This window comes from Lygodium microphyllum, chromosome 26 (genome assembly GCF_053477565.2).
Source record: "Lygodium microphyllum isolate KBCC chromosome 26, Lygodium_microphyllum_v1.1.10, whole genome shotgun sequence".
NCBI lineage: Eukaryota > Viridiplantae > Streptophyta > Polypodiopsida > Schizaeales > Lygodiaceae > Lygodium > Lygodium microphyllum.
Genome location: NC_141160.1, coordinates 73,519,279 through 73,542,306, shown reverse-complemented (window position 1 = coordinate 73,542,306; position 23,028 = coordinate 73,519,279). Strand labels below are relative to the sequence as shown.

The 23,028-nt window shown below is 42.1% G+C and overlaps 2 protein-coding genes across 2 annotated transcripts in view; one reads left to right on the top strand and one right to left on the bottom strand.

Moving 5' to 3' along the window:
- The window catches only part of QQT1 (P-loop containing nucleoside triphosphate hydrolases superfamily protein), a 58,875-nt gene that overhangs the window by 14,330 nt on the left and 21,517 nt on the right, over window positions 1–23,028 (bottom strand). The gene's annotated exons all lie outside the window — the stretch shown is intronic.
- Window positions 21,556–22,137, top strand: LOC148013410 (uncharacterized). Its single transcript, XM_087668665.1, has one exon. The coding sequence runs from the start codon at window positions 21,556–21,558 to the stop codon at window positions 22,135–22,137; it is 582 nt and encodes a 193-aa protein (XP_087524791.1).

The following is a 23,028-nucleotide window of genomic DNA, read 5'->3' as shown; positions in this document are numbered from 1 at the left end:
TTCCAGACAATCATGGATCGGAAGGTGCCTGTCTTACCGGCTCTTCCCGCAGATCAAAAGCTCGATGGCGACAATTACCGCATCTAGCGTGTAATGATGTTGGCTATCCTTGAGTCTTACGATTTAGCGGAGCTTGTACAGGAGAAAATCGACCAGCCCTCGGTGAGAGATGAGTCTAAACTCTCTTCCGATGCTCGTGCGGAGTTGGCCAAGGCTCAGTCTCATTGGGACAAACTAAATGCCCGGATTCGTTCTTTTCTTTTTCTGTCTTGTACTACAGCTCTGATAGCCCACATTGAGCACTTGACGGTGGCTCGGGAGATATGGCTGGAGCTTGACCAGATGTATAATCGAATGACCCTTATGAAGAGGGTTTCTTTGGAGGTGCAGATGCGGACCTTATTCGTGAACAAGTCTTCTTCGTTGCGGGAGCACATCAACAAGCTTAGACAGCTTCAGATGCAGGTTCCGAATGCGGGGAAGCCGATTTCCTCCGAAGACATGGCGATCACACTCTTATCCCAGTTGCCGCCACGATTCGATGCTTTTTACTCCGCCCTTATTGCTTCAGGGCGTGAGTCTAAATTGACGTCTTCTACCGCTCTCCCTACTCTTCTTCTTACCTCTCAGACACAGTCAGAGCTATGCCATGCTCGGTTTGGTCACCTCAACTATGATTATCTTCGGAGGGCGTCACGTGGACAGCTTGTTCGAGGGTTGTCGGACATAGTGGTGAGCCAGCAGCCATGCATCTCCTGCATTCGTGGGAAACAACACAGGGATGCGATTCCCAACAAAGCTTCGCGGCGGTCTACTTCCTTGATGGAGCTTGTATCTACGAATCTTTGTGGCCCTATGTGGAATGAGTCCTTGAAAGGGAGCTCGTACTTCATATTGATCGTAGATGACTATAGCAGGATGACTTGGGCCTATTTCTTGGCGTTGAAGTCGGAGGCTTTCTCCCACTTCAAGGATTGGCTTCTCTTTGAGGAGAACAGGTCGGGCCAGCGATTGAAGACCTTGCAATCTGACAAGGGTGGTGAATTTGTTTTTAATGAGTTTGCTCGTTTTTGTGCAGATAAAGGCATTCACCAAGAGTTTGCTAATACCAACACTCCTCAAGAAAATGGCATTCTTGAACGGAAGAACCGAAGTGTGATCGAGATGGCGCGCACCAAGATGGAGCACCGACACACACCTCCGTTTCTGTGGGCCGAGACTGTGGCTACTGCAGTCCACATCCTTAACCAATCCTCCATTTCGGCCATTGATGGGATGACACCTTTTGAGGCTTACTTTGGGACTAAGCCTGATGTTTCTTATTTCAGGGTTTTTGGATGTGATGCTTATGTTCACATTCCCAAGACTCATCGTGATAAATTTGAAGCGGCTTCCCGCAGACAGGTGTTTGTTGGCTACAGCTCTCAGTCCCAAGGCTATCGTTTGTATGATCCCATCAAGCGAGATGTGTACTTCAGTCGAGATGTACGGTTCATGGAGGTTTCAGCCATAGCAGCAGGTGAGGAGCATCCCGTTCTTGGAGATCCAAGGGAGAGTTGAGCTCCCAAGACAGTTCCTTTGGAGCCCGCGCCTTTTGATTCCGATTCTGTTTCCGATACAGAGTCTACTGTTCCACCGGTCACCCCCGAGGAATTACCACCGGTGGATATCCCAGAGTCTTCAGCTGATGGAGACCGACGAGGAGAGGTCTGGCCTCCTTCTCGTTGGGCCTGTAACACACTCCGTGATTCAGGGATCGAAGGGGTCCCTGAGGAGTGGGTACCGCAGGATGGTCCGCAGCGGTCAAGGAGACACCAGGCACATTCTACGGAGCTGGTTTGCTCTAACTATTGTTTGATGACCCGTGTTATGCAGGATCGAGAGCCCACCTCCATGAAGAAGGCTTTACAGTCCGCACCATGGAAGAAAGCTATGGAAGCTGAGTTGGAGGCTATTGAGCGGAATGGCACTTGGTATCTCGTGCCTCGCCCCTCGAATAAGAAGGTGATTGGTGTCAAATGGGTCTTCAAGACTAAGTATCTTAGCGATGGTTCTTTGCACAGCGCCCAAGGATTGATTGTCATGATACTTTTGCCCCCACTGCTCGTATGGCGACTATTCGAGCTGTTCTTGCCTTGGCTGGCCATAGAAAATGGCCTGTCTACCAGTTGGATGTGAAGTCGGCCTTCCTTAATGGTGATTTGAAGGAGGAGATCTATGTAGAGCAGCCTCCTGGCTTTGGATCTTCAGATAGGCAAGTCTACAAGTTGAAGAAGGCCTTGTATGGCCTCAAGCAGGCTCCGCGTGCATGGAACGAGAAGATTGATTCGTTCCTTCAATCACAATTGGGATATCGACATTCCAAGGCCGATCCGCAGCTTTATGTAAACACTTCCGAGGTTGGTTGTGTGCTTTTTGTGTTGTATGTTGACGATTTGATTATCACAGGTGATCATGCACAGAAGGTCAAAGAGACGAAGGCAGCTTTACATCAGACGTTCGAGATGACGGACTTGGATCTACTCCACTTCTTCTTGGGCCATGAGATTTATCAGTCTCAGAGGGGGATTTTCATCTCTCAGCAGAGATATGTACAGGAGCTCTTGGTTTCTTTTGCGATGGAGGATTGTCGGACCATTTCTACTCCTATGGATCCGAACTGGAAATCCACTTCACATTCAACTTCTCCCGTCGCGGATGCTTCCCGCTATCATCAGTTGATTGGCTCATTGATTTGGCTCCTCAACACTCGTGTTGATCTTTGTTTTGCTATTGGTCTCTTGGCAGGGTTCATGACTGAACCTCAGACGGTACATTGGCAAGCTGCCCAGAGGATACTTCGGTATTTGAGGGGGACATCTGACTTCGGGATTCATTATCCAACAGGCACAGGTGGTTCAAATCTTGTACTTGCAGGTTGGAGCGACTCGGATTGGGCTGGCGATGTGGACCACAGGCGGTCTACTACAAGCTACTGTTTTACCTTGGATGCAGGTGTAATCTCATGGAGTAGCAAGAAGCAGCCCACGATAGCCCTTTCGTCTACTGAGGCGGAGTATCGGGCCGCGTCTTCCACCACCTGTGAGGTTGTGTGGCTTCGGAGATTGTTGGAGGAGCTTGGCTGCCCCCAGACTCGTCCTCCTTTGCTGCAATGCGACAATGAGAGTTGCATTGCCTTGGCACGGAATCCTGTTTTCCATGCCCGGACGAAGCACATAGAGATCCAATACCACTTCATCCGGAAGAAGCTTCTAGATGAGACCATAGCTGTGGAGTATTGCAAGACGGAGGACAATCTTGCAGATTTATTTACGAAGGCGCTTCCCCAGGCTCTACTTCGGAGACATGCCAGATCCCTCAGGCTTCTACCCTGTCCAGGCTCTGAGAGGGGGTGTTAGCGATCAGGTCCTGGCCGACCGTACAAGCGCCACGTGGCAGCCTGGTCGGACAGCCACGTGGCAGTCCGACCTGTACTGGTCAGTCGGCTGCATTTAATGCAGCCGACCTACTTTTTTTGGGCGCATATTTTCTGGCTATTTATGTAGCCGATGTTCAACACAGTCTTCTACACTTCTATTTGCAGATTACAGACTGGAGATCGTACAGACTATAGTGTACATCGAGGTGAACAGCAGGTTGCATCGTCGAGGTGGAGACACACAGTCCCACGCATTGCGCCCGTGTACATATCTGCATATCTTTGTATACAGCATACTTTATACAGCAGATCTTCATCTTCCACTGTCTCTTTCTCTCTCTCTTCTCTCTGCGTTCACTCTCTCTCTCAATCTTGGTCCCTCACTTCCGCATCTCTGCACTCTGACACCTTCGTCCTCTAGTTGCAAAACCACTCACAAGTTTGAACTTAAGGTTATCATAATTTTAAGACAAACTCAACTTAAAAAATTAAATAAAAACTTCATGTGACACTCGTTCCCACACCTACTACAATCCTCTTTTTATTACACCAGTGAATTGAAAACCCTAGTCCTAGTTTTATTTTAACCTTTAACTTTAAAAACAAAAATTCACATAAGTGATCATTCCCATGCTCTACTTTTACTTGTCTCACATAGTCAAAGCTTTGTGTGGCTAACCTTAGCCTTGCCTCCTCCTTAACAAACCTCCCATGGGCCTCATATATTTACCCTCACCATTTTGCCAACACAGCTTCACCCCTCTTTCCCTTCTTGATCTTTATGTCCACATAGCCAACCCTCAATGCCCTTTTAAAGAACAAATAATGTCACAAATTTAAATTGAGGCATAACCCTATCAAAGAAACAAAAAGCTAAAAACATCAAACCTAAGCACATCCTCTAAAATTCCAAAATGCATCCTTGTGATACCTATCACTAGCAATCACAATGCAAAGCCTTTTCCAAGGGGATAACTAGCTAAAACAATTTTATCATCGTAGCTAAAAATGCAAACAAAATGTCAAGTGTGTTTGGAGCTACATGATGGGATCATCTTTCTTTTCCTATTGAACTGAGGAGTTGTGCTTATGATCCCTTATTGAAGATTGAACCCTATCCTTGAACAAGTATACAAACTTTTCAGTGTGGAAGTATTTGAAGCAGGAGTTCCCTTACTCTGGTGGTCGTGGATTTGGAGTCCCATACCCTACCATGGCTAGGCCTCATCCTTGTGATCAAAGTTGTTTTACTAACAATTTTGAAAGTTGTTTATGTTAGACAGTGCTTCTTCTTTGACAAAGTTCGCAAGGACGCTTTACATTTCAGTGTGGGAGGAATATGATGACATCCAAAGAAGCATAAAAACAAGGCACAAAAGAATCCAAGCATGCATCATATTTTCATGTTTTGTCAAGAGAATAATACTACATTGTTACAAAATCACCAAAAAGAGATAGAGATATGAGGGGGCCACATCCACATCCACATCTATAATAAATAAATGGTATACACAAAAGTGTTATGTGCATGCATTTGTGAAGGGTAAAAATACTCAAAATTAAAGGCCAAAAGTCTTATAATATCAAATGTATCAAAGTCAAAGAAATAATAAAAATACGAAGAGGTATGCTTTTTGGGAAAGAGGTGGGGTGGAGTGCACGAGTGGTTATGTGCCTCTTTCTCTTCCCTCTCTTGTCCAATTGCATATTCCCTTTTTGGTGGCGCAAAAATTTGTTCTCTCTCCTCTCTCCTTTATCTTTTGTACAAAAATTCCTCTTTTCCCTTTTGTTCTTGTATAATGGTTGAAGCTATGGATGAAGATGATGAAGATAACGAATCGGTTCATTATTAAGTGAAAGATTTATGGTTTCTTTTCAGTTTTGAGATTAATGGCTCAACCATGTGCATAGATTTTGCGCGCTTCTACCTTGGTTTCATGTTCATTTTCTGCCGTGGGAGGGTTTCTGTCAATAGTCGAATCTAAAAAGAAACTAAGTCTAGTTGAATGCATCCTAGAATTCTATAACAATACAATCATGATATGTAATTACTAGTGAGTAATCTATCACTAGCTCCATCCAATGGGTATCACAAGGTATAATACATCATACATTGAGCAAGGAGGAAGGCCTCCCATATCTACTCCACCTTTAGTCTCTACCATCTCTCCTCCATGCTTCCACAATGTCATGCTAGGATCTTATCAATAAGTACCTAATAGAACTGTTAGCATGTCTATGTTAGTCATGTCAACCTGGTTGTGAGCTCCTATCAAAGTCTGACAAAGACATAGGAGCTTTGGCAATTTAGGTGCATTTTCTTTATTTGTCAACTTCTTGTGTGCATTCCTGGGCCAGTTTCTACTTTTCATGTTATGCTGCCTACACCACCAAACATTATCATTGTCATCTAGGATTTTTCCAAGGTCCCCCCTATTTTTTCTGGCATTTTTTCTCTTCAATGAACAGCATTTATTGCTAGTCAACCAACAATTATGAACCCTATAGGAACAAGTCGGCTAGTTTTTTTATGTTTTGGCTATTTATAACTATATCCCCCCACTTAGCAGACACACATACTCTTGGTCACAAGGTTGTAAATTTGAACGTGATAGTGAAGTTATACAAAGATAGAAGTAAAGGCTCTTTGCAACTAATACAAGAAACAACTTAATTTTTCTCTTTCTTATTTCTCTTGCCTATAGTTTCTTTTATCTCTCATTTGTCAAATCATATTCTCTAGACCCCAATGGTTTTAGACCTAACACTTTATCCCTCTCCTCCCTCCCCCCTTAAGACAATGCACCCAACCAATTTAGTATTTTTAGATAGGTTGTATTATCGCATTGGTGATACATATAAAACAAATTCCTTAATCATTTTCTCTATTGTCCCATTACATGGGCCTTTGAATGTTCATTTAATCATACCATAAGAAATCAATCGACCAAAATATTTAAACTAACTATCTCATTGATTAATGATCAAGAAAGAACTTAAATGGGTTGCAGTTCTTTATTTCACTATTCCCATTCTTTACCAAGCTTTTTTTCCTTCTTTCTACGATTAGGGTTGTCTGCACATACTAATCAATCCATCCCCATTGTATCAGCATTCTTCTTCAATCAATGCAATATTCTTTCTTCGTCTTCTACTCTCTCTCTCTCTCTCTCTCTCTCTCTCTCTCTCTCTCTCTCTCTCTCTCTCTCCATGTGCTTCTCTTTGTGTTTGTGTTTCTCTTTTGTTGCATACTCTCACATATGTTAGTCATGTCAATCTGTCATCTCTTGGTTGGGAGCAGCTCCTATCAATGTCTGATGGAGACATAGGAGATCTAGCAATTTAGGTGTATTTTCTTTATTTGTCATCTTCATGTGTGCATTCCTAGGCCGATTTCTGCTTTCCACAGTCTGCCTACACCTATCAAGCATTGTCATTGTCATCTAGGATTTTTCTAGGGTTTCCCATATTTTTTCTAGCATTTTTTCTCTTCAGTGGCCAACATCCTCCACTTGGCAAACACACATACTCTTCAATCTTCCATTTGCAAGAGCACTCTCTGACACTCCAACTCTCTGTGCTTAGTGCTGCCATCATCATCAGCCTAATCTAGTGTCCTCACTAACACTTTGGGCACCATGCAAGGACTAATCAATCCATCCCCATTGTATTGGCATTCTCCTTCGATCAGTGCAGTATTCTTCCTTCCTACTCTCTCTCTCTCTCTCTCTCTCTCTCTGTGTTCATGTTTCTCCGTTACACACTCTCACAAGGTCACACCAACATGCATCCAAGTAGTCCAAGACCAGACCTCCTTCCCTAGATGAATGGTAATTCCCTAATCACAACTTAGTTATAGCAACAATATTTATTACAAAACTAGAAAACCCAAATTGACTCACAATCTTGGACAAAGAATACCCTGTTGGCCCCAAAACTTATGTCCCTTTTGGTATTTCTTGAACTTAATTAAAAAAGAAGTGGATGTACAATGAGATTTTCCCAATCCCTTTTGATATTCCAACTCTCCTTGCTATCCAAAATAACCAACAAGTCTTCAATTTGATTTCCCCCTTGATTCGGGGGATCAATTAGACTTCACCCACTTTGATGGAGATGAAAAATGCCCCAAATTCATTGATTTCTTGGTCCCTCCACGTGAATTTGATTGAAAAACAACTTCAGCCCTATTAAATCCAAGTCTTGGAGCTTCCAATTTCTAGCACACTCCTTGAGGCTGCTACTAATAAACCCTGATTTCTATTGTATATTAAGGTTTACGACAGAGAAATCTGAAATTTCTCAGTCTTTGGTGATCTCAATGCTGTAATCTTCGAAGCAAGACTGTAGAAAAGCTGAGAGATTAAAGAGAATGCTGGGGAGAGAGAAAATTCATACTTTCTTCACAAATAATAGAAAAAAATCAATCATTTTTTTATGCTATCCTATCTCAACAGCATGTACATGTTGTCGCCTGTTACAGATTGGTCTTCTCTTGCCCTTGGTTGCCTCAGAAGGTCCTCCAATGGCTATAGATTTGGCCAGCAACATCTTTTCTCTCTCTCTCTCTCTCTCTCTCTCTCTCTCTCTCTCTCTCAAGCTAAATGCACTAAAATGCCTATCTCCAACCTCTAAAGACGTTTTTCAATCTTGCATGAGCATTTTTTACAAGCGGCAACCTTCCCAAATGGTTTTTTCAACAAAATCCATAATTAAATATTAATTTTCAGTCTTTAAATACTGAAGATTAATCGAATAACTATTTCAATGCCCAAAAAAATAATCTCACTCGCCAATAATTAAATTGCTAGGTAATGTCTATTTCGAAGTGTCTCTATGTTATCTTTGACCATCAAATTGGCATTAGGTAGCATTAAACACTACTTCTCTTGTGTCACCAACTGACACTTATGGCCAAATGAATGACCTAGGTCAACAATTGGCACCATATACTACGAAGTACCTATGCAACATAACCTATAGCAACTTTTGCCTTTGACATCCTGTGATTTCCTGAAGTCCCAAGCTCGTAAATTTAATCTAACCCCAATTATACCTTACATGTGCAACGTTTACTTAACCATGTGATTAAAAATTAATCTACGTGTTAAGTGAGGTTTCAAAAATACATGTCCTCATGACACTAGGTCTCTTGGCTATCCTAATACCTAAGCCTCTCTATATTATGAGTCGCTTAGAACTCTGTGAAGTGGATGATATAAAAGAAGGGCATCCCCACCTACATATGTTTGGATACTAGCAAGGCTTACTCAAGCTCATATTCACTTTTCCACTGAACATTCTTACTCTAACTCTCTTATATCTAAAGCTTGCCTACCTTCAGTAGTGGAAACTCTTAATCTAACATTAAAGCTCCTAAAGCATCTTCACTGAAGTAGAGGTATGCATATCCTATGATCTACACAGTCACCATCAGTCTTGAAGCACTGCAGCCTGCTTTCTTCATCCTCCAACATTTGTTTTGTTGGTTCAAAGGGCTGTCAGCTGAGATGATCATTATCTCACTCATCTACTATTCATAGAGCTGCTTTCTAGAAGCTGCCTTTTAGTTTTTGTTGCCCAAAGTCTACATTGACATCCATCTGCCTGGAGGACTGCATTTCCCTCCCTCAACTGCTGTCTATGACATCATCACCACCAATTGACTGCTGCCACCAATATGTTTTGGGATCCATCACAAGTACAACACACTGACACTATTCACCTTTGCCTTGGTCCTTCACGGATAGAGGTTCAAGGCCCACTCATTGTATCATACATATTCTTTGTTAGAAAACTAGGCAATAGCAGGGCAGCAAGCTGAGATGCAAAGCACAGCTATGATGATGGCAGCTTCTGGAATCAAAGGATAAGGCTGGAGAACAAACACAGCTATGAAGAAGGCTGGTAATGGAAATGTATCTGTTCCTAGTGGCTGAGATGGCAGGTGGCAGCACATTGAAATGGACAACAGGATGACACCCGAAGAATGGGAGACGATGATAATGATGACAACAATGATGATAAGAGAGAGGACAAAAAAATCAGTGATGAGTTTGTGAGAGTGCACACTGGAAGAAGATCAAGAACACAGACAGAGAAAGGAAGAGAGACACAAAGAGATTGCAAAGAAGAAACAAATCTGAAATGATTAGAAAATGAATGTTGGATACAAGGCTGCATCATACGTCCCCTACACACTGCTGATCTATAGCAATGAGGGTGCCAAAATGAGGCAGAAGATGATTGAAATGGCACATGATTATGAGAGAACGGAGGTAAGCCTGGCAGTGACCAGCCCTGATCATGGGCAGCACTCTAAAAAGCCTGCACCTAGAAAACTGGCGAACTGCTGCATCTAGAGGCAAAAATGCTGGCTGACCTGCATTAAATACAAAGGCAGCTGACCTGCTAAAGCCACGTGGCAAATTCTGCAATGTAGCTATGAATTGAGACAGCCACAAACAGAGACATGGAATGCTAACACCCCTCTCAAAGGCTTTGTAAAGATACGCACTACACCACCCTCCAACTTGGAATCCAAGATATGCTCTCAAACATACTGGTATTGAACTTTAATGTGCGGAGTTCTTTGCGAGAGCAATAACGCACTGATTGTCATCCCAATGAACAGTTGGGCTTGCATGTGTTAGGAATGGAGCAGCAATGGAAGTGTAAACATATGCCGTAATAAACTGCTGAAACACAAGACAAGAGAAAGGGAAAGAAAGAACACTAAAGAACACAATACATATGAGAACTCAAATGTATGCTCGGGAAATGGAATCCATATATCCAGCACGAGAGAGTCACACACAACAGTGAGACACTGGCTGCGTGAGCATCGGCACTAGTTCCTCTCTCCACCCAGTCTCCACACGCAAATGAGTCACTCTGAGTGAGGAGGAGGAGCTTGAATATATAGGACAAAAATATGTCCTCAATATGATCAGGTTGGTGCCACCATTTAATGCCTGTCGGCCAGCAATAAATGCTAAATATGACCAAAATGAAGACCATAAAAAATGCCTAAAATATCCTAAATAATGTGCCCAACCTCTGCATACACAAACTCACACATGAGCTGACATATCTACTAACACCCTCTCTTAGATCATGGGTGATCTGATACAATACAATGGTACAATGAGAATGAAGCATAAACCATACAACGGAGAACCAAGTAGAACCATGGATACCCAAGCAGTGGGTGATCAAGCCACCACCAAGGTGCCTTAGAGAGAACCCAATGTCGATGTCGATCGTACCAACTCCTGAAAATAAAGAAGATCATAGCATATCTATGTGTTTGTCCCAATGTCTCTTAGTAGCATACATGACCAGCCTGTCAAAAATGCCTCTAGAATATACACGACCATGGATTCCCCGCAGACCGCCAAAGTGTCCCCTCATGTGAGCTCATGACTAGGAACCAATCCCGCTCTCTGTCAAAGAAACAGCCCATCATGAACTTGGATGTCAATCCTAGCTCCAAGATTTGAACCGGCCAAACTTCAATCAATGCATCTGGGAAGTCCCTCTCTATATCCTGTGCATTTGTATAGATGTATAGATGAGGCACACCTGCCCCATCTCACCACCTTCTCACACTCCCTCTTTGGCATTGGAGAGTCATGAGGAATGCCATCATCACCATCACTAGAAAGCAGCTGAGGAAGGGGCCATCAATCCCTTCCCCCGATCCGTAGAAGCTTGTCATTTCCACGCCTTGGACTTCTCCTTGGTCGGAGGATCGAGTTTGAGTCTAAGGCAAATGATGACTCGTCGAAGAGGTCCACATCCCGCTTCATCTTCTTCTCCTTCTTCTTCTTGGAAGCCACAAACTCTTTGCAGTCCTTCCATAAATGACCTTCCTTCTCACAATGGTAACACTTGGTCTTCGACTTCTTCTTCGAACCCCTATTTAAAGCTGTAAGAGCCTCACTAGAACCGGACAAAAGCCTCCCCTATAACCGCAATGATACCTCATGCTCAAATAGCATCAAGGTCATATGTGTAAAACTACCAGGAGTTGATGATGTTTGCGTCCTCAAAGCATTCACCACTCCATCAAATACCGGAGGGAGTTTAGAGAGTACAAGTCCCGATAAGATGAGCCTCTGGAAGGACAGACTGCATTTGCCGAAGCTAGTCTTGGATTTGGGTCAAATGTAGTAGAAAAGTTTGGATAGTATCTTTGGCCTCGAATGGAATTTGCTAGAGCTGCCCATAAAGAGTAGCTGTCCTCATAGTGGAAAATGCCGCGTACATCAGCTACAACGTCATTGATACCTCAGAAGATGTTCTACATGAGGTAACCGCTGGGAGGACCTCTTTGGAAATACATCGAAGTAAGGCCAAGTAGGCACAAGCATCGTCCAAATCCCATGTAAGCACCGCTTCCTCATGGCTATCTTCATCAAAATCAATTGGCACAAAAGAGGGCCGCTGAGGACGTTCAATAGCTCCACAAACCATATACCATAACTGCTTCTGTATAAACCAAGCATTCATCACAGCACTCCATGTAAGATAATCAGGGCCATGTAACTTATCATTAGTGGATGTGTACGGAGGACTCGTCTGTAGAGAATGTAGAAGAAAAGTGGAGAAAAGAAGGTATTTGTAGAGGGAACACAACCAAACCACAAGCACAAACTGTAGAAAATGAGCGCTCACATACAGTATTCACCAAACTCTGACCAAAACAAGAAATTTGCTGCAAAAAGTCAAAAAATCAGCCAGAAACCGCTTGAAACACCAAAAAACATCCTATTAATGCAATCTCCCAACCAAGAGAAGAGGCAAAAACACCAAAACGCAAGCTAGAACTGACATGCAAGTAGTAGAGGGGTTAACGTAGGCTATACGGATGTTGATATCAGTAAAAATGCAAGAAAAACAAGTCATCTAGTTGGAGCAACAATCACCTAATCAATATTGGTGAAAACGGTCCTGAAATCAACAAAGAAAACACGACAGTAGCATAGAACCTAGAATCTGATACCATATCAGAAGTGGAGCAGCAATGGAAACGTAAACATATGTTGTAATAAACTACTGAAACACAAGACAAAAGAGAAAGGGAAAGAAAGAACATTGAAAAACACAATACAGATGAGAACTCAAATGTATGCTCGCAAAATGGAATCCATATATCCAACACGAGACAGTCGCATACAACAATGAGTCACTGGCTGTGTGGGCACCGACACTAGCTCCTCTCTCCACAAAGTCTCCACACGTGTGATGGCAGATAAGTGACTGAGTGAGGAGGAGCCTAAATATATAGGACAAAAATATGCCCTCAATATGTCAAGTCGGCCAACATTTAATGCTGGTTGGCCAGCAATAAATGCTAAATATGACCAAAGTAAAAACCATTAAAAATGCCTAAAATATCCTAAACAATGTGTCCAACCTTTGCATACACAAACTCACACATGAGCTGACATATCTGCTAACAGCACGTGGGGATCCAATATCCGTGAGCATAGAACACAATGCCCAATGCATGGTCTACCAATGAAAGAGCAACAATAGGCTGCTCCAAGAAACTACATTGAATCCAAGGGAAAAGGTATATCTAGTAGTGGAATGAGGACTATCAACATTGCTAGCCCAATCAAAGTTCCTCCAACCTGCAAGGAAGGCCCCCTCTCAATACAAGATACTGTAGAATTGAGGCCTCAATAGATACTACAACATGTGAAGAGCAGCTCAACAATGAGGCTCAAGGGAAGTCTTCATGAAAGAAGAAAAAAAAGCTACCACATAAGGAATGTTAGGCCAACTATAGATGAGCCAAATAAATGGCCCAACAAGGCTCTACTTAAGGATAGGATCTGCCAGAGTGTCGCTCGCAACAATAAGAAGTTTGAACTTAAGGCACATGGGACAACAAATAGGCTTACAAGAAGCCATGCGAAACTTTGCAGATGTACTTGTGGTGAGAAATAAAAATGCCCCGAGGTAATTGATAGACCTCAAGAGTCAAGACCAAGAAAGAAGTGGATGTGAGCAAGTCGGCCATATCAAACTCCTAGCTAAATATAACCCATATACACTCCACCTCCTGTGAATGACTATTTGTCAAAATCAGATCATCCACATAAAGATGATAAGCACACGATCTTGATCCACCGATCGATAGTAGAGGTTGTGGTCATGATCCGATCGCTTGAAACCATGATCGAGAAAGAAGCAAGCTCTAAGAGCTCGCTTTGAGAGTCTTACACAAGCAACGTATAATCCTCCTTGCTAAGCACACTAAGCCATCGAGGCTGATCCTATCACAAGGACATGTTTCTTTCACAACGTGGGACCCAAGATTCCGAATCTCAATTGATGGCAAAGGTAAAAGTTGTAAAAGTTATGCCTAACAAGTATTAGGTAGTATTTCGTATTAGATTTGGGCCTAAACCAATTTATTAATCACATATGTCAATGTGGTGACATTAGAGATTAGGCATTAATTAATTAATTAATACTAATCTAAGGGTCAAAAAACTGCTCAAGGATACTTGGAAGACAAATTGACCTAGCCAATTTAATTATTGGCTAGTGAAATTATTTTTTGAGCCACTAGAATAATTATTAAATTAATTTTCAAAATTAATCTTTTAAAATTTAATTTAATAAGCTGGATAATGCTTGAAAATGGGAGTAGAAAGCTACCACTTGGCAAAACTTGCCCATAAAAGTGGAAAAAACGATTGTGGGAGCAAATGGAAGTCTATTCCAACCATTGTGAGAGAGAAGGAAGCTATTAGAGAGCAAGGAGATGCTACTAATGTGATTTTGCATCCACCAAGGACTATTCCTATAGCAGGTGACAGCTATCTAGAGCCATTAACAAGCAAGCCACAATAGGAGAAAGCCCATCAAGGCCTGTTGGCGCCATCATCAATTGATTGGCACGAGCAATTCTAGTGCTCCCAAGCTACAAGCGACTGCTTTTCTTGCTGGTCAAAATAGACAACATGCAAATTTGAGAGTTTCTCTACAAGAAACTCTAAATTTTCTCTCTAGCATTCTCTCACCTCATTTAGTCAATTCTCAGAAGATCTTAGCTTATCTAAACCATTTGAAGCACATCTAAATCAGATTTGGTGGAAATAGTAGAGGGAATTCTGCTATAAACTCTAAATTTCTACAAAAACTAGGGTTTACCAATCACCTTGGGACTTGTGTCATTAGTAGAAGGCATCGTACATTGAATTAAGCACTTTGAATTTGTGAAATTATCAAGGAATTCAAATGCCAATCCATCCATTGTGAACTTGGGGCGAAATTTGGCCAATTGGAATCCAATTAAAGCAAGTCTTGGGTGAAATTCAAAGGGCAATTGATCCATTTTATATGTTGATTGCATCTACAAGGGGCTTTTGGATCAGCCAAGGAGATTATTGAATCTCAACTTGTACACAATTCATTAGTCAATAAAGTTATAGAAATACCAAAGGAAGCGCCACTTTTAGGGCCAACAAGGTGTCTATTGTTCAAGAATTTTAAGGTAAATTGTGCATTTTTAATTTATGTTTATTTACTAATTGTTGTAAAAATTACCACCCTATCCGGGAAGGAAGGCTGGTTTCAAGGTTCCACCATAAGGATCCCATCAACTCCTTGAAATTGGTGGGTCCAAAGGCACCTAATTGAATATCAAAGGCATTGCTCTAGTGCTGAAATTGTACTCAGCTAAGCATTACAACAATAATGTCTTTAGATAGTGAGATGGGATCAAGGAGGGATGATGGCTCTCAATCTGAAAATTCACCAAGTGTTAGGGAAAATGCAATGCCTGATCTAGGACAAGACACGCAATATCGGCAGCAAACTGAGAACGAGGGAATTGGACAAGACGATGGTCATTTTAGGTCTCTTGAGGATGATGACCAACAAGAGGAAAAGAAATTTGATGACCAATTTAAAGATCAGCTAAGGACAGTAGCTGAAATGTTTATGCAATTGGCAAGTGATCCTCAATTCATGCGCTTTTTGAACCCCTTAGTGTCACAAGACTATGACAACTAGTACCTTTTTGTTGATTTCTTTATTACATATTTTATTTGGTTTTTCTTTTTGGAATGATCCCTCTTGAAATCTAAATGCCTGAGTTGCATGGCCAGTATGAAACAGACAAGAATGTCTAGTGAGTCAAGACTGGACAGTTAAGGTCAAGTACAAGTCTGGAAGAGACTGATGGCACTGTAGATTGACAAGCCTGGAAGAGACTTGTGAAAGTGTATATGGACAAGTGTGTTGAAGAACTAGCCTAGAAGAGACTAGTTCAAAGTGAAGATGGACAAATCTTCAAAAGATTAGTCCATGTGGGGTCATTAGTGGAAATTCACTTTCAGTTGAGCTACATTACAAATTTGGATGTAGCCATAGTCTGCAAAGATGGTCAGAAGACTAGTGGGGATGCAATGGAAGCAACTCCTAAAATTTAGGGAGTTACTATTTTTGGACCTCAGAATCTGTTCACGTCATTATCTTCGTTTTTGTAGGAGGATTAATCCTCTGGTCTGTGCCGAGGTCAAATTTTGAACAGAGGATGGAGAATTATAGACCGGAAGGCTAGAACGGGAAACACCTTCCAGTGCTGCCATTTGGCACAAAGTTGTGCACTTACCTCTTTAAAGAGGGCTGGCATGCAGTTTTTTCAGTCTTGAAGAGCTCATTTGAAGAGGAGGAACAGTGGCTGATGCAAAATTGGTTTTGGAGAGCTTGCCTACCTTGTCTATGATGCACAAAGGGTTGAGCTTGCTCCTTTCTCTCTCTCTCTCTCCCCTGACAGTCATGGATATGCCTCAGCTGAGGGCCTTTCTTCTGATGTATGTACAGTTGTGTGGGAATATGCTGTTTTTGCATGAGGCAAGAGCCTTTTTTCTTCAGGAACAGGAGCAGTTGTTTGCAGTTCCCAGCAGGGATAGGTGAGGATGTTAACTTCACCAAGCAAGTGTCTGAAACAGCACTAAACCAGAACTGATTCTGGACTGTTCAGAGGTTATTTCAGAGCCCAATTGATGTCAAAATCAAGGGGCACTTGGCCCAGATGATGCAGGACAGTGCAGGGAACAGTATGAACTGAAAATAGGTTTCAGAACAGGTCTGAACCAGTAATTACAGTGGGCTGAATAGTGCAGGGAACAGTATGAATTGAAAACAGGTTTCAGAACAGGTCTGAACCAGTAATTACAGCAAGCTGAAATGGTCAGTTCTGCTCTCCAACCAGAAGTTTCAGACTTGGGCAGAGTTTCCCCTCCTGGTCAACTTGTTTCGGGACAGTAATTGTATTGTTATGCTGCCAAATTTCACCCAGAATAGGTGAAAGACAGCCCATTGTACTTTCTCTTTTTAAAAATAAAGAAATACTGCAAGGGACGCCTAACTTAGGGCCCAACAAGGTGTCTGTGTTGCATCAGGAGCATTCCAGCTTCCTGCATGTCTTCTTGATTCTATGTCTTTAAGTTTAGGTAAAGTGGGCGACTGTGAATTGGGTGAAAGCATTTATATATTTTGGTTGTACACTACCGCCCTTTTCAGTGTGAACAGGCCGGTTTCATGGTTCCATTGCCGGGATCGAATCACTTTTTCCCTAAAGAGTGAGCCAAGGTTTGTTCGGGTGTAAGACACAGAATTGTGCATTATGGCTGATAGAAAGGAAGACACAAGAGAGGAAGTGTCTTCATCACAGGAGATCCCTGTTGTTCATGAGGTGGGAGAGTCTTCTAGACCTCCACAGTTTGTTACTCCTCCTGCTATGGTTGAGCCACAAGTTCTTACGGCTTCTTCTATGGATGAAGACACTTTCAAGACTCAGTTAGTTGCTGCTGCGAGTATGTTTACTCAAGTGATGCAAAATCCAAGGTTTTTGGCATTTTTGCAGCCTTCCCTTCCTTTACAGCAAGTTAGGAAATCTGCAAAGATTTTGGATCTAGTAGAGGTCCAGGATAAGGATAAGCATGCTGCAGATTCATTGGAAACACCAAGGCAGCTTGCAAAGTCAATGGAGACTCCAAGATTGGTTCAGACTATCCAGGAGCAGGTGGCGGAAACGCTAGTTACACAGGCAGTGCTAGTTCAGCTCGCCACTTTACAATGGCCAAATGTTGGTTTAAATGGATAGGGAAACAGTTTTCAGGCTTTACCACACGTTTTCCCACCAACCTCTGTATATTTTGGGTGCTTTGGAGGTGGATCTGTATTTCAAAGTATGGCTGGTTATGCGCCTGGAAATCAGATTTATGTACCAGGAATAGTGTTTGGGGGTACACAGGGTTTTATGCCAAACCGGTTGTATGGCAATATAGGCATGCAGCCTGGATTTCAGGGTGTTCACGGCAGTTTTGGCATGCCACAGGGCACTTTTGGTATGGCTAGTTATCAAAATTAGCAAGCAAGTATTGAGTCTACAAGCCCTGTAGTCAGTGATCCGGCAATTCCCATGCCACCTATTAGTGTTCCTATGTTGCAGGCATATCCTACGGACCCTTTGATAGCTCATGAGAAGCCAAAGCCATACAAGGAAGGTGGTGCAGGCGTGCGGTTTGATATCTTTCGAGGGTTTGAAGATAGGACTAAGGCACTCTCTTTCTTACAACAGTTTGATGCAGCATTTGCAAGAGGGAACTTTACGGAGCCTTCTAAGGTCCGGAAAGCTGCCACTTTTCTTAAGGACAATGCTAGTCAGTGGTGGAGTACACTGTTGATGCAAGGACAGGCTCCTACCACTTGGACTTACTTCAAGCAAGTATTTGCTTCTGCTTGGTTGACCAATGAATTTGAGATCGATGTTATATCAACTTGGCACAATTTGGATGCATCTGCAGGGATCTCTAAGACTATAACAAGAAGTTTTAAGAGGCTTTACTCCCAGTCACTTCTTACAGGGTTGTGCCATTGACTGAGCAGAGGTCACCACTTTGACTCAGTTAATTAAGAATGCTACCACACGAAATGCATTATTGTTGGGACAGTCAAGTGGTTTTGGGGGCAGCATTAAACAAGACAAATCTGAAAATTTTTCAGCAAAGAAGCCATTTGGTAAACATGTTTCTCAGATTTCTCAAAGCACAGGTAAATCTTGGCAGTTCAAGAAGAAGCCAGCCAAGTCCTTTGGACAGCAATCAAAGGACCAGAAGAAACCTTTTGTGCACAAGTCTCTTGAAGAGAGAAAGGCTTTAATGGCTGAGAGGAAGTGCTTTATCTGTGAGCAGACTCGTCATATTGCGTCTAATTGTCCGGACAAGAATAAGAGATCAGCTGATGATGATAAAGAGGACAGGAAAGGAAAGAAGCACAAACCTTCAGCAGGTTTAGTGCCAGATATGCTGGGAGACAAACCACACTCGGATGCTAATGAGCTTTGCAGAGCTTGGGGTAAAGTTAGGGATCAACGTGTACTTATTTTCTTTGATCCTGGAGCTAAGGCAAACTTTATCTCACCAGAGTTGGCTTCTACTTTGGGCATTAGAGCAGATGAGATGGGCTACACAGCAGAGGCAGGGTTGGCATGTCCTGGGCACTCAGAGTCTGTGACACCCATTCTTGGAAAGCTGCGTCTTCATGTACAGTCTTATGTTGATGCAGAAGAATTTTATATCATGCCACTTGAAGGCTATGATGTCTTGTTGGAAATGCCATGGATGTTCAGAAAGCATGGTGTGTTGGATGCCTTTAACAAGACACTGACTTTGGAACATAGGGGAAAAACTCATGTGCTTGTTGTGAAGTTTTAAGGAGAGTCTGTACCTGTTGTATCAGCTTCTGCCATTACATCTGTAATAAATAATCATCTTTCTGCGTACTTGATTTTTGCACGTGATGTCAAGGATAATGATGAGTCAAATTTTTCTATGTTAGATAGAGACAGATCTGCTTTCTTGTCTCAGTTCAGTGATCGTTTTTCTGACTCATACCGTCACAGTTGCCACCAAAGAGGTCTGAAGATCATGCGATAGATTCGGTGCCAGGTAGTAGCCCACCAAATAGACCTCCGTATAGGGTTAGTGCAGCCCAACAGAAAGAGATATTGAGCCAGGTGAATGAGCTGTTAGAAAAGGGGCTGATTCAGCCAAGTTCATCTCCCTTTTGCTCACAAATGCTCTTAGTGCAGAAGAAGGATGGCTCTTGGCGCATGTGCATAGATTATCGAGCGCTGAACAAGAGTACCATCAAGAACAGGTTCCCCATTCCAAGAATTGACGACATCCTTGACCGTTTGGAAGGAGCGTCAATTTTCAGCAGGATAGATTTGAAGAGTAGATACCATCAAATCAGGATTAAGCAAGAGGATGTGCATAAGACTGCATTTAGGACCACGTTTGGTCTCTATGAATTCTTGGTAATGCCATTTGGACTTACTAATGCTCCTACTACGTTTAATCGAATGATGGACAGGATTTTTCGTCCATACAAGCAGTTTGTTGGTACATTCTTTGATGACATGATTGTCTTTTCAAAGAATGAACAGGAGCATAGAGAACACTTGAAAGCAGTCTTTGATGAGCTTTGCAGTAATAGGTTGCTTATCAATGCCAAGAAGAGTGAGTTCTTCTTGGAAGAAATCCAGTTTTTGGGTCACATAGTGTCAAAGGATGGTGTTCGAATGGATCCTGCTAAGGTTGAAGAAATTAGAACATGGCCAGATTTGAAGACTGTCCATGATGTTAGAAGCTTCTTGGGTTTGTGTTCTTACTACAGGAGCAGAGATTGCTTCACCTTTACATGCTTTACAGAAAAAAGGAATCCCTTTCCAGTGGACACAGAAAGAGATTTCAGCTTTTAATCTTCTTAAAGAAACGATGACTTCTAGACCAGTGATCATTCTGCCAGATCTTAGGAAGTCATTTGTTGTCCAGTGTGATGCCTGTGGCAATAGCATTGATGCAGTGTTAATGCAAGATGGCCGAGTAGTGGCTTATGAAAGCAAAATCTTGCGAGGGCCAGAGAAGACTATGCGTGTCTATGAGAAAGAATTGCTGGCCGTGATTCATGCGCTTTCTAGTTGGAAACACTACCTACTTGGGGCAAATTTTGTTGTCCAAACAGATCATCAGACATTGCGTTATTTCTTAACTCAGACTAAGCTATCAGAAAAGCATATGCATTGGGCAAACTTTTTGTCAATGTTCCATTTTCAGATTGTGCATGTGGAAGGCAAAAAGAATGTTGTGGCTGATACTTTGTCAAGGAAGCCACAAATTTCAGCTGTGTCAATTCCTTATCATCATGAGCTTGATGATATGAAGGAACAGTATGCTGATGATGAAGATTTTGCAAGGATCTTTGATCAGCTTGTCAATGGACAACATCATGAGCATTATCTTCTCAAGGATGGTTTCATGTTGATGCATGGTAAACTATGTGTGACTATGCCATTGAGATGGAAAGTTATAACAGAGAGTCATTCTCCACCGTATGCAGGGCATCGTGGTATTGATGCAACAGTTAAAGCAATAGAGGCATTCTTTTATTGGCCTACTTTGAGAAGAGATGCGGATGCTTTTGTGCGGCAGTGTTTGATTTGCCAGAAGGTCAAGTTTGACAGGCAAAAAGCACCAAGGCTTCTATAGCCATTGCCTGTTCCAGATAAACCATGGGAAAGCATAGCTATGGATTTTACCTTTGATAATCCAAGGACACAGACAAGAAATGATGGGATATGGACTATTATTTGCAGGTTTAGCAAACAAGCTCATTTCATTCCTGTCAGGAAGAAGATAAAACCAGATCAGATGGCACGTTTGTTTATGTGCAATGTCTTCAAGTATCATGGTATGCCACAGTCTATTGTCAGTGACCGTGATCCACGGATGACAAGTCTATTCTGGAGAGGCATATTTGAAAACATGGACACAACACTTAAGTTCTCATCGTCATTTCATCCACAAACTGATGGACAATCAGAAGAGGCAAATTCTACTATCTTGGATATGCTTAAGTGCTATGTGTCAGAGCACAAGTCAATGTGGGAGCAATATTTGCCTTTGGTCGAGTATGCATACAATAATACTGTGCATTCGTCAACAGGCAAAGCCCCTTTTGAAATTGTTGAAGGTGGTAAAAAGGTTCCTCCCATTTTGCATCCAAAGGATAAGATCTTTCAAGCAGATCAGTATGTGCAAAGTATGGGTGAAATGTATCAGAAAATTAAGCATGCCCTTGAAAGGACTCAGGCAAAGCAAAAGAAAGCTATTGATCATCACCGTCGTGAATTGATATTTTCACTTGGTGATTGGATGCTATTGCGGTTTGAAAAGGCACGCTTAAAGAAGCGGAAAGGCAAGGAAAGTCTTTTCACTAAGCTTAGTATGCGATACTATGGGCCTTTTCAAGTAACAGAGAAGATTAGTGATGTCAGCTATAGGCTGAAATTGCCTGACAATTGGAAGATTCATAATGCTTTCCATGTAAGTCTTCTTAGACCCTATGTGGGTGATGTGCCAGAAGATATGCCAGCTGAGGAACAGCCCGAAGTTGAGGAACTTGATGAAATTCTTGTTCCAGAACAGGTACTCGCACACAAGGAAAGAAAAGTGAAAGGCAAGGTTGCTAGAAGGTATTTGGTTAAGTTCAAGAACTATCCAGCTATAGATGCTAAGTGGATGGATGAAGGTGAACTTGCAGAGTCACCTAATGTGTTGGAACTTTATCTTGAAGCATTTCGCTTGCAACCTACCTTGACCCCTTGTATCTGTAAGCTGAAATAGATTGTCAAAGTGACAATTGCTCAAGAAAGAAATTATGTACAGAAACAGATTTTGTACAGGTTAACACTTATTATGTCCATATGGTTTTCTCAGTGCTAAAGAAGTAAGTATTGCTTGCAAGAATACAGTTTTTACTTCTATTGAATTGAATACATGTTGTAACAATGGTTACTCGATTAGGCATGTATTCTGTGAATTGACTCGGTGGGGATATCATTTTGATGTACCAACCACTAGATCTCTAGTCAGGGTGATGTGGAGTCATCAAATGAGAATCTGCCACTATGGGGATATCATTGTGGTGTACCGGCCACTATACCTGGAAACAGTGATGTAGAGTCACATGATGATAGTCTGTCATGTTTCACAGTTAGAACATACATGTGTTAACAGTGTGTTCAGTTCACAATGTTGACTGATAGCATGTATGTGTTGTACATGTGCTACCAAGTGTAAGTTCACTGGGTTAGCTGGAAGCATGTATAACATTCATGCAAATGAGGACGTTTGCGATTTCGAGAGGGAGATATATCACAAGACTGTGACAACTAGTACCTTCTTGTTGATTTCTTTATTACATATTTTATTTGGTTTTTCTTTTTGGAATGATCCCTCTTGAAATCTAAATGCCTGAGTTGCATGGCCAGTATGTGAAATAGACAAGAATGTCTAGTGAGTCAAGACTGGACAGTTAAGGTACAGTACAAGTCTGGAAGAGACTGATGGCACTGTAGATTGACAAGCCTGGAAGAGACTTGTGAAAGTGTATATGGACAAGTGTGTTGAAAAACTAGCCTAGAAGAGACTAATTCAAAGTGAAGATGGACAAATCTTCAAGAGGTTAGTCCATCTGGGGTCATCAGTGGAAATTCACTTTCAGTTGAGCTACAT